The sequence below is a fragment of the Ruditapes philippinarum genome, unplaced genomic scaffold, assembly GCF_026571515.1.
Source record: "Ruditapes philippinarum isolate M1 unplaced genomic scaffold, ASM2657151v2 ctg1068_1_1_1_1, whole genome shotgun sequence".
Lineage (NCBI taxonomy): Eukaryota > Metazoa > Mollusca > Bivalvia > Venerida > Veneridae > Ruditapes > Ruditapes philippinarum.
This window is the reverse complement of record NW_026864182.1, coordinates 445,514-458,543: the sequence shown is the minus strand read 5'-3', so window position 1 is coordinate 458,543 and position 13,030 is coordinate 445,514. Positions and strand designations below refer to the sequence as shown.

Sequence of the window (13,030 nt, the reverse complement as noted above, 5' to 3'; positions counted from 1 at the left end):
AGCCATTTTAAATATGAGGCCGGTACCTGTTCTTTTGACCTTATTAATAAATATGGATTTTGATTGACAAGTATTTTTTTTTCCAGTTTCGGGCGCCCAGTTAAGGGGTAACCCCGTTTATTTTCCCCGTCATTGGCATAATAGGGGTCGAGGAGCATCCTCCTATCAGCCTTACAATAATACAAGTATATATATTTGATTTCTTACAAAATAAGAATCAGTATAGATAATGTGAAAAATATACAATTCGCAAACGTATCATTTACTTGTCCGAAAAGCGAAAAATGACAAGGTTGAAAAGTGTGTTAACTCTTTATGAATTAAATCTATAATTTCAATTAAGTTGCTTCCCATATATTAAAGGTAATATTCATACAAATTACAAATATTTTAAAAATTCTGTCACTGAATCGTTTTTATTTCTACATTTGTATTCAAATTGGTATTTTATATCATTGATCAAATTTCTTAACAAAATAGGTATTGGTTGATATAAATAATTATGCTTACAATTGTTACGATATTTGCATTTTGCCCATTTGGTTTCGAATATAACAGTATTGATCAATTTATCATTCATTGCGTGTTCAAAAGATCCAAAAAGTGCAGTAGATTGGAAATTTGAAAAATCATTTTCCAAAATTTAAGCGGACTTAAGTTTTTGAATTACATATGTCCAAACATTCTTAGAAAAATCACATTCCCAGAAGAGATGAAAAAAGTTTCTCTGTGAGATTTACATATACAACATTTACCGTCAGATAAATTCATAAGAGACAGCTTGTGTTCTGTATAAATAACATTGTGTAAAAATTTCCACTGAAATTGTACAGCTTTGCATGAAGAAAAAGAATCATAAACGTGGCACCATATTTTACTCCATGGTAACTCCATATTAAGTAGGGTTTCCCATTTACTTTCACTTTTTAATTTACCAGTCTTTTGATTCCATATATGAGATATTTGTTTTATTTTAATATTTTCAGGCAATATTTTTGTTTGCGTCTTGCTCGTTAAGACAATATCATCTAAGTGAGTGTAATTCGACACTGTTTCATAATGATGTTCTTTTAAAGCAGTTATATACATTTTAGGAATGCTCGATTTGAGAATATGCCATTCGGCAATCCAGTTTCGCTTACATTTTAATTTCCTTAAAAGAGTGTCTATGCTAATAAAATTATTATTTTCAAAGTCCCAAATATCTTTTAAAAACAATATATTACTTTTTACAAATGAATTGAAGTAAAGTGTTTTCTTGCGAAAACGAATTTCAGTGTTACAAAAAAGAAATATATCTTTTACATCGGACAGAGACTTTGGCTTAAACTTCGCTTTAAACCGACACCAATTTTCGAGAGCGGAGTTGTAAAACGTACTTATGTTCAATTTGAAAGGTAAATTTTCTAATGAAGAACATTTACACAGAAAATAATCAATTTTATTTTCTCCATTAGTATCATATTTTTGTAAAAAATATTTTCCTATTGCGTTCCAGTTCTGTATGTCAGAGTGTATAATTTTGTATATTGTTTTAACATCCAAACTGGCTTGAATATTTGAAATATTACAATAGTTAAGACCTCCGTCTTTCAGGTCAAGGAGAATTGTGTTTTTTTGAAACTAACGGTCGCTTATTGTCCCAAAGAAAATCGCTCATAATTTTTTCGATTTCTTCTAAGTATTTTGTCGTATACCGCGCGTTTCAATTTCAAAATTAATAATAGAAACTACATATGTTTCAGAATAAGAATTTTCCCTTTTAAAGTCAGGCCCCGAGCTTTCCATACTTGAAGACAATTTTTAATTTTGTTTATCTTTTTCATCCAAATTTCATTCGTATCTATAATTATAGCCGTGACAAATTCCTAAAGTTTTAACATAATTTCTCGTCCATTTTATATCTTTAAATTTCGGAGTCCTTTCTTTTGATTTTCCAATAAAGATGGCTGTTGTTTTATCCTTATTCATTTTGGCCCCAGAGGAAATTTCATATTCTTTTAAAGTATTAAATATTTCTGGAACTGACGACTCATTCTCACAAAAAAAGTGTGTATCGTCAACAAATTGACATACTTTTAATTCAAGCTCATAGCCATTTAGCAAAGGCAATTTAATGCCGTGTATATTAATATTGTTTCTGATTGCACAAGCCATTGGTTCTGCTTGTAGGATATAGAGAAACGGCGCTATTGGACAACCTTGTTTAATAGAGCGGGAAATTTGAAAATATTCAGAAATAAACCCGTTTGTTTGTATAGCTGTTTCCGAGCCGACTAAACTCATTTGAACCCATTTTCTGAATTTGTCTCCTATACCATACCTTTTTAAGCAGATATCAAGCCAATCCCATTCTACCCTATCAAAAGCCTTAGTTTGATCTAAAAAAAATTATAACACCATCTTTCTTTTCTAGATCAGTGTAATCTATTACGTCCTGTATGAGTCTGTTTGCCTCTGAAATTTGTCTACCCTTAATAAAACCTTTTTGATCTGAATGAAGCAACTTCGATAATAATGGTTTCAGTCTTTCTGCTAAGCATTTCGAAATAATTTTGTAATCGACATTTAGAAGTGTAAGTGGACGCCAATTCTTAAGATCAGATCTATCCCCGTTTTTATAAAGCAATGATAAAACACCCCTGTGTTGTGAATTTGATAAGTTATAAGAACCAATAATTTCTAAAATTACTTCAAGAAAGTCGTTTTTTATTAAGTACCAAAATTTTTGATAAAATTCTGCAGTGAGGCCGTCCTCACCGGGGGATTTTGTGAGTTTAAAACCCATAATAACCTTTTTCAACTTCCTCCTCCCGAAAATCTGAATCAAGGGCAAATTTCTCATCATTATTTATACTAGTAGTTATATTAGAAACCAATTTTTTCTGCCGAAACAGAGATCAATTCCTTCAGAAGAAAAAAGTTTCTTGTAGAATGCACACTGTTCTTTTTAAAATTGAATTTATGTCGCTTTTAAGTTTTCCAGATTCGGATTTTATTTGCGTCCATAATTTTTGCTTGCCCCTCTTTTTTTTCTAAGTCAAAGAAATACTTCGAAGAGGTTTCATTTCAGCAATGTGTTTGGCTTTTGATCTAATTTTGAGTGCTTCGAGCTCTTTCTGATAATAGAAAGTCAATTCCTCTGATAATATTTTGATTTCAGTTTGGGCCTCGGCTGAATTGGTTTCTTTAAGCTTTGTGATTTTTTCTTCTATTACTTTAATTCGTCTTTGTGGTTTTTGAAATGTGTGTTGTATATTCAATTGAAAGCGTTTTAATTTTATGTTTTGTCATATCCCACCACTCGCGTTTTGAGTTAAAATTAGCTTTATGTTTTGACCAATCTTTCCAAAATGTCTCTACGAGCTGAACGTATTCAATATCTTTTAAAATACTTGCATTCAGTTTCCAGAGACCCGGGCCCCTTTGAACATTATCGATTTTTAAAGTCAACGAAACAAGATCATGATCTGAATGTATAAAATGTTGTATTTTTGGACTTAATACTTCGCTATCAATTATTTTTGAAGTAAGAAAATAATCGATCCTTGATTTTGACTCGTTTCGCATAAAAGTATATTGCTTAATGTCAGGAAAGCGTTTTCGCCAAATGTCTTCCACATCTAACTCACGAATCATTTGTAATAAGTCATTTAGACCATCGTCTGCTTTATCATATCCATTATTACCGCAATATTTTCTATCTAGTTTAGAGTTTAAACAACAATTGAAATCCCCGCCAATTATATGCGTTTCAGTTAAATCCATTAACTTATTCGAAAGTGAGTTAATAAATCTTTGCGCTCCGTTCCATTGTTCGGGGCGTACACATTCGTTAAGCGGTAAACTTTCTCATTTGCGCACAATTCAAGCGAGATGTATCGACCCCCGTCATCTTTTTCAATGTTTTTTACCGGTATTGATAATAACGGTTTTATCAAGATCGCTACGCCTCGGATTCCGTTGTTATTATTACACCAGTAAAAGTCGCCACCCCATTGAGTTCCCCAGAGCTTAGATTCGTTATCATTTTTGCAATGCGTTTCTTGTAAAAAAATAATATCAATTTTTTTCATTTTCAACCATTGAAATATCAGAGACCTCTTCTTGTTATCTCTTAACCCGTTTACATTAATAGATGCGATATTATATGACATAGTAAAACATATGATTTTTTAAATAAAATAAATCCATGATATTTTTCGAGATAATATCAAACAAGTAAATTACATCTGTATCACCGTTAATCATTATGACTGGGTCTTTTAGTGAGTGTACTGTTAAAGTGTGCCACTCTGATCTGTTTTTCCATTAATGAAAAACGCAGTCATACTGATGTACAATTGGTCTGCACCACATTTTGAAATATGAATACCCGAAGGATCACTATCATCATTCAGAGATGGGACTATTTCATTATTTTCTTTGAAAATTTTATCATTGTCCAAAAAGTGATATCCATTACTTTGACAAAACTGTAAAAAATTTTGATTTACAAATTTTGCATCAGAATTGATACGCTTGACTGCAGCGCTATTCCCCATTCTCGGAATGATGCTAGAGAACGCAATTGGACAAGTTGGCCACTTTTGATTGACAAGTATTAATTGATATAAAATAAATAGAAATTACTTTTGAAATTCGTCTTTTATTTATGATATTTATTCTCTGATGTCACTATTCAGAACCGCGAATTATTTGGAAAACTGTTTGAACCTCTTAAGACTTTGTATAGTCTGATATGTAGATCTTTTTTGCGTTTTGGGGTATGCCAAATGCAACACTAGTACAAATGTACTAGTATTTTATCCGCTCGATCATGTAAACAAACACCAAGCGTCACTTATGTTAATCTGCAACATAACTGATTATTAATCGTCGCAAAACCACGGAGATTTTACTCTTTGAAAGCGGTTATATACTTTCTTCTTGTTGTCTTTAACTGAATGAAGAACTTTAACATTTATATAAGATTAAATTAAATATGTCTTGTAAAATTAATATTTGATATACAAACATCTTGAAAAATAACGAAATTTCAACTCAATAAGGTTAATAATCAAGTCAAATTTATTTTAAAGATTACATTTTTGATTACATTTTTTTTCAAATATAGAACAAACGAAACATGATTAAAATGAACATAAAGGATATTTCTGCTTAGCAAGTTATTGAAGTAAAGTAATCATAAAAATCAAAAGTAAAATTAGCAGTATTTTTGTTAGAACTTTACTATATTAATACTTTGTTATACGCATTTTAAAGTGGAAAACACAATGGATTATACCACATTATGAAAGCTACCATTTAACGGTAAGAAAAAAAACATCTCTTTCTTAATATTCAGCTAAATTCCCAAACAAAACATTACTAAAAATATATGCGCAAAAACATACAAATTCGATTCGATTACATAAATGAAAAGAGTTTTCAAATAAACATTGTGAATTTTGCTTCATATTTTTTATTTTATACTTTATATATATATATATTTCAATATTGAATATTTGAATTTATATTTTTTACACGTTTTTCTTGTAGCAAATTACATCTGATTAAAACTGATTACTTAATATATATATTGTTTACTTATGTGAACAGATTTTTAATATATACAACATACATATACAATGCAAAATATTTGAGGTATTAAAAATTGTTTATAATTGGTCATTGCATCCTTTGCCAAAAGTCTTTTGATATAACAGGACCTCCTACTTGTACATATAGGAGCAGATCAGATATTTATTATCGTCATCTACGACTGCTTTTTGCAACCCTGTGCCACGCCTTTTGATAAGAGAGGACCGCCTTCGTGAAGCAACAAGGCTGGCCAAACCACATAGTCTACATATTTCCCCCGCTTGGTATAGTCCTTGTACAAATTGGTATCAAATTGTTGTTGAGCGGTTGTTGATAGGATCAGTGGTGGATTCTGTACAACCATTAACCAGCACAACTCGACACACTTGCGTTTATACGCCTGTACTTCTTCCTTACTGTCATACTTGGATTGTACTTTGTCTAATACTTCCTAAAACGCAAAATATTGTTTTAATTTTCTAAGAAAATCTGTCACACGTTTTACATATATTCAGATAACTCCAAAGTCATACTCAAATGATACACGAAAATCAATAACACTATTTACAGATATTCGAATACATATAGAATCAAGTTCATAAATGATACAAAAAGCTCTTCTTGTTACAGCTTTAGATTTATGTACTAATGTCAAAAGCAAATGCTTTTTAAGTTATCACAGGGTATGACCGACCCCCCAAACCCAACTCCTCCATACACACTCAGATAATCGTTGTTTTCCAACATATACACAAGTTTGGTATTCCAAAAATAATTGCCTTGTCATTTGTTTACCTTTTTAATATTTACAAGTTATTAACCTAAATAAACTAATCACCTTTATAACAACGTTGATGACGTATGTTGCACGTGACTTCCGGAACTCTTTTATTTGCTGAATCAACTCGTCTGGAAGCTCACATTGAGTGTTACCCGAAGGTTCCCTCTGAAACGGTGTATATGCGTATACATGCATGTATCATCAACAGGATAGGAGATCTACTTCTTGACTATTCAAGAATTCAAAAGATGTCCCAGCTACTAGAATTTCTACTATGAACCCCAAATGTTGCTTATGTTTCTGTATATACATTTGTAACAATTTTATGATTACAAGTGACAGTCGATTATGATAATGAAGGTTTCAAACAATTTTATTTCCAATAGCATATTTCAAATAAAAGCACTCATTTAGAAACATGCAAACGTTACCTGTACTGGGAATTCAATGAAGCGTTGGACTTTTTCAAGATAATTTTCGGAGGAAATTTCTTGGCATATTTTAAATGATTCCTGTAATAGAGATGAATGTTAGGATCCAACTACAATTGCTTCTCTTATTTTGATACAATAAATAATATACATGAAGTTCATATCTTAACCGTTAGAAGGTGCATTGCTTATTGTCTTTATCCACGTAGTCTACGGAATGATTAACATATCATTGTTTCAAACAAGCGTTGAGTTAAAGACACACTATGCCTCAGAAACATTTTTTACTTATTTTAGTACAGGCAGACATAAGTGCTATAACGTCAGGCCCCAGAAATATATTTCATTGTTGTTTCTTAACGTTTTTTAATTCTAGTGCACTTAGATGACTTCCGAAATGTTACTCAATTGCCTATAACCCGATGCAACTTTCACACAATTTGGTTTTTGGCAATTAGTACAGTTATATTTATTTTACATTTTGTATGGGAGTCAAAATATTACTTAGTGTACATTTTGCTTCTTTAATGACATATTATTTTCACTTTTGTCAAAATGTAGCAGAAGCAAACATTAGATCAGATGATTGGCTAATAAGGAACTAAACAAAAGCTTCTGAGATATTAAAAAAACATTTCTTTGGCATAATGCACCTTTTAACATTATAAAGTATAAAAATGAATATGTGAACCCTTAATATAACCTTAAACATTTTTTTCTAATGAATGATTTTATATAATTCTTAAAATATGTGATCTTGTAGAATAATTTGTGTAATACGCCTTGCTCTTAGATATATATAATTATGATACCATCAAACTATTCAGAAGGAAATCTATGGTCTCCTTTTCACCAAGTTCATCCTGAAGTACATCAAAAGCATCTGTCCACTCGTTGTCATACAGCTCAGAAAAGTTTTCAGCCACCTTTGTTGGTCTGTTCTGATCACTTAAATCAGCAATATTCGCGTTGTTGTCCCGCAGTCTGCTCGATGCTATGGCACTCAGTCTTAAATATATAGATATTGAATCAACATGCCTGACACACTGTTAATAGCTTAATAGTTCAACATTTTATATCAATCCTTTCAGACATGGGTCTAAGACATTTTTCATTCCTTAAAACTAGCACCATGATAAAATTATTTTCGTATGATAAGTCTCAGGACTAAATAGATTAGCTAGCTTAAGATCATTTACCACTTACCACTATAAGATCAAATCCCGTCATAAGGGTATAATATAGACATTTATATGATACCGAAGAGACATCGGAGGTCACTCTTCACCAGGATAGCTGGGCATCCCCATTTGCCAAATTGAAAAAGTGATTTTAGTGATTTACCTATTCAAAGCTTCATCTTTAAGTCTGTTTTCCTCTTCATATTTGGCGCGCATTTCATCCAGCTCTACTTTCAGTGTTTCGTTGCTGGCTTGTTCCTGTTTAACCCTGCAAAGATTTTATGTACATTTATAATTATGAAAGATCGCTTTATAAAGAGAAGTAATTTCAAACTGTCATTAATATTAGAGATGGTCCTACATAAAAGACACTAAATAATTGAAATACCAAGCCAAAGCTTCTTCTTTTGATTTCTCCTCAATTTTAAATTTTGCATCCATTTCTTCTAAATGTTCCCCGAGCTTTTCCCGGACACTTAATTCCTCCATCAATCTGAAATGAAGAAACAGAGTAGAGTCATTTACGTGCTTGCTGGAAGAAAGAATATATAGCCTTTCCACAAATGTAGGACGAGGCCGACTTCATTATTTTCAAACCATACTGATCATAGACAGTTCCAAAAATGGAAAATGGACAAGTCAACGGAAAAAATCCTTACTCGTAGATAATACTCATGTGGTGGCTATTTCTTTAAACAGGAGCAATAATTTGACATCTTAACAACAATTTGTATATGTATTTGCAAACTGTAAGAATTGTTTACGACACATCTTAGATCTATGATTGAAAAATAACGCAATACATTGTAATATGTACCAATATATAATAAATTGAGGACATTTATTAAAATAGCAAATAGAGAGTAACTAAGAATTTTTAGATAATTTTTGTAGTGTGTGGTAATCTAAAAGATACCTGGCAACTTCTTCTTGTCTTGCTTTGCATTGAGTGCAGAACACACTACTATCACACGATGTTTCAAAATCTACCGAAAACCGACTGTCTTCATCAAACACAACGCGTGACCGTTTTCTGGAAGGTCTACCATCATGTGACCTATATGATGATTCGGACTCTATGCTAGAGCATGATGGAGTATCACGCATAGCACCCCATTGTCTGTTTCTTGGTGACGGTGGAGAGACAGCCTCTGAACTGCTAGCATCTGACGCTTGTCGGGATGCTCTCCGTACGGCTTTCCTTGTAGATGTAGTTGCAGGCTAAAGGAAAAAATATATAAATAGAACACATGATGTTTAACTGGTAAATGTGCTTGCCATGGGATTAGTATAAAGGCATGCTGGTCATTTCTGAGCTTCTGAACACGTGGACAAACTGCATGCAGTATTATGGAGAGATAAACCTTGAAACACATTCATTAAAGTTTTAAATTAAAGAAACAGGAAATTAAACATCATTTATAACTTGTTACAAAACTTTGACATCAGATGGAATAAATCAAATCTCTATCAGTCTCTCGGTTCTTTCGTCACTCTATTGCTTTAACGATCTGTTACCTGAGATTCCAACATTTTTTCCATTTCCTGACAAAAGCTAGCCATGCCAAACCTTGCGAGTAAAAAAGCACAGAACCTCCAAATAAGTTAACATTTTAAAAGATTATGTACATGTAAAAGAAAACAATTAAATCATCTACTTCAGTTTATAAAGAAATGTACGTGTATATTGTAGTTTCATAACATTTGTAACGTTTGAAGCCCATGTGAAGAGAAATAAAAAAAACAAGTTATATTGAACGACAAACTAATGTAAATGTCATTAAAATTTATGTATAAAAAACTGAAGGAGCTTGAAATTAGATACATCAGCAAATTGAATCTGGAATATTGAGCTTTTGCTATTTTTACGGTATTATTATGAATAATGCTTCAACTCACTATAATGTTCACATAATGCCACTGTAGAGTTTTATTACATGGTAATGCTATTTCGTTAAAAAAAATAAGATAATCTTAAATATATACCTCTTTGAAATTGCTTTGATTCTTCTTGTTCTTTTTTGGACCCATTGTTTTTTATTCGCCAACCTAGCAAAAACAAAAATCAAAGTTCTTATCAACGAATGAAGCAAAGGAAATGACTTATATTGCCAGCACTGAGTATGACAGTGACGACAGATTTCCAATGTGCCCTGTTACATTAAACAACACAGGACCTTATATGACAACAAAGCTAGCCAGACATTTAATATATCATTACAGATTGATAGAGATGCACTGTGAGTTGTTCTTAAATGCAAAGCAACGGACATCTGTAACGGGTCTTTATCCCTTGTATAAATTTCTTTCTATGTGTTGAGGCTAGTTACAAACAGCCTATCGTTCAACTTAACCTTACAGATGTATAGTGGATAATAAGTAGGGTTAAGTATGGTGAATGATTTCCTAATTTCTTCGCCCCTCTTCGACATTCGGGGCGAAGACATGAAGATTCGACAAATTTGCCAATTTTCTTGTCTTCGCCTTTCGCATTTGAGGTGAAGACATGACAACACGGCAATGGAGGGCGCCGATACAATTTTTGCCCGTTGCCAACACAATGGTTCTGTAGAAAAAGATCTCATGTCATCGCCATTAAATATAACGTTATTTCGCCTAAAATATATCGCGTCTTCGTGTCGGCGCCCCAAAACGTCAAAGGTGAAGACACGATAAGTGAGCATACTATCGCGTCTTAGCCTCTGTCTTTTTTGTTGGGAGGTGGGGTGAAGAAACGAAGACACGAAATGGCAGAAATCAGCCACCATAGCTTTATTTTACTCAGCCAGTTTTTAGTGTGACTGGTCAAAAGCAAGAAAAGTATATACAGAACACATATTGTTACATTGTTGATCTTTCTGTAATCCCCTATAACTCATATAAATTTGCGTAAATAAATATAACTTTATACAACTACATTCAAGGTCACTATATTGATAAACTTTAACAATTAAAATGTAAACACTTCATAAGATCAAAGAGATATATATTTACATATTTGCATATATTTTACATGTACAAATCATTATATTTTAAATCTACTCTTTGCATATCATTATTCTTGTTTATGAATGCAATAAACTATTTTCTAAGAATTATAAAAATATGTCTGTGTACATATTGTAGAAATGAATTTTGAATAAAGTACAAATCATATTAAAAGTACATTTATAGAAACCGAAAGTAGACATTTTAAACGCTGAATATATTAGTTATTAATCTGATGTCATAAAGTTAACTGCATTTTATTCCTATTCCTGATTAGAAAATTTTATTAATTTAAAACTTACTGTGATCCAAAGCAAAATAAACCCGATTTAAGCACAATTTCGAGAACTGTTGCTATAAGGAAGTAATAACAAACTAGTCCAGTATTGAAAACTCGTTTAGTTGTGTGAGGTAAAGGGAGCTAACCTTTACGGGATTAAATAAACACTGTATAAGCTATGGTATATGTTTACATTCCGTATCGTAAATTGTCAATGATTTCGTCTGCTAATCTAAAATAAAACTATTTCAAAATGTAATCGTCATAAAACAAACAACTGTTAGCATCGTTTTATTGTAATATTTATTACAATATATATACAAATATTTTAGTCAGATTTAGTTCTTTTTTAAACTGTCATTTCAATTTTACATGTATATGTATATATGTTCTTATTTAAATCATGTGCCGAGTCGTCTTTATCCAAAAAGGGGTTACCCAAAGGGATTGGGGATTATGAATATTTTTTTATATTGTCAGTAGGTTTTGCGTGATTTCCGCTAAAATGCCGTAAGTTGATACATACGTGCATGTTGCTTTCGACATGACGTTATGCTTGGCACTGTAGGTTGGACGTGTACACTTGAACTTGCAGTTTTGTCAAAGTTCATTTAACCTTAAATGTAACGATTAACCTTACACATAGAAGTTTAACTGTGATTATTAATGACACGAAATATTTCAAACATTACTAACATTTGTTATATTCGAGGGATGACTAAAAAATACCCGGACTTTTCTTAATTTTATCAGTGGTCTTCCCTTAATATACACATTCGTTAAGTTCAATATTTTATCTATTTGAAAATAGAAATATTATATAATTATTTATATTCGTCCAGTACGCTTTAAGCGCCACATCGCCGCAGATACATTTAGATTTGTTTTTTTTTTCCAACGGTTGGTTGATAAAAATCGTAGGTGGAATATGAAAAAATACATATTAACGTCTATGTGTATTGAGGCTGTTGACAAAAGACAAGCAATGTACCTTCGGCGGCCTTGTAAAATTTTTATGAGACTTTATAAAGAATTGAACCTAAAAAAAACATATGTTTGGGGTTTGTAGTTATCAATTTTACTCTAAATTTTTTATTTTTAAAATGAATGAAATTCTTAATGTCGAAAGAAACATATATACTTGGAGCACTTAGCTTAATACCAATGTAAAGCAGATTATTTTTCGTAAAACATCTATTTATCATTCATCTTATCTCTTAATAGGATTAACTTGAAAATTTGAATAACTTTTAATGATTATTACCTTTAAGATGCGTATGACTAACATGTTGAAAACTATACGACCATGGAATACTAGTCGCTCAAACATTGAGCTGCATGTACATTGACAATGTGTGCTATACCTGTGTTATTATTATTAGTATTATTATTATTATTATTATTATTATTATTATTATCATTTCTTGCTGCTGTGTTGTTTGTTTGTTGTTGTTTTTTTTGTTGTTGTTGTTGGTTTTGGTGGGAGTTGTGTTGTTGATGGCACTCAATCTTGCATAACATAAAATAATAAAGGTATGAGTTAATGACTATGTCATAAGACTATGACAGTTTCGGATCTAAAGAAAATAAAGAACAAAGGTTTTAGTCCACTATACGAAAGCAACCGACAAATCGACTAAACACTTATACGTTTTATGTATAGGATATCGACCGAGTACGAGGTGTTTCTGTTAGCGCTCGAGGTGTTTCATGAAATTCGTGACCAGGTCTTTCCTAAACAGAAAGATCGATGTACGAGGCTGATATCCAACTTACACACCGTAAA

The 13,030-nt window shown here is 31.8% G+C and overlaps 1 protein-coding gene across 1 annotated transcript; it reads right to left on the bottom strand.

Annotated features, from left to right (window-relative positions):
• Positions 1 to 5,047: 5,047 nt before the first annotated feature.
• LOC132724742 (uncharacterized) lies at positions 5,048 to 11,414 on the bottom strand. Its single transcript, XM_060709698.1, has 9 exons — positions 11,267 to 11,414; positions 9,963 to 10,025; positions 8,893 to 9,197; positions 8,365 to 8,469; positions 8,140 to 8,244; positions 7,608 to 7,803; positions 6,796 to 6,876; positions 6,422 to 6,529; positions 5,048 to 6,034 (listed from the first exon to the last, which is right to left on the bottom strand). Exons 2-9 carry the CDS (start codon positions 10,005 to 10,007, stop codon positions 5,759 to 5,761), a joined length of 1,221 nt encoding a protein of 406 aa, XP_060565681.1. The 5' UTR covers positions 10,008 to 10,025; positions 11,267 to 11,414; the 3' UTR covers positions 5,048 to 5,758.
• Between the last annotated feature and the right edge of the window lie 1,616 nt (positions 11,415 to 13,030).

Bases quoted from the DNA above. Each gene is read 5' to 3' on its own strand.
- LOC132724742 (XM_060709698.1), bottom strand. From the start codon at position 10,007: ATGGGTCCAAAAAAGAACAAGAAGAATCAAAGCAATTTCAAAGAG. The intron at 6,877-7,607 runs GTATCATAATTA...TCTCTATTACAG, and splicing joins TCCTTCTGAATAGTTTGATG to GAATCATTTAAAATATGCCA. The intron at 6,035-6,421 runs GTGATTAGTTTA...TTTGCGTTTTAG, and splicing joins TCATCAACGTTGTTATAAAG to GAAGTATTAGACAAAGTACA.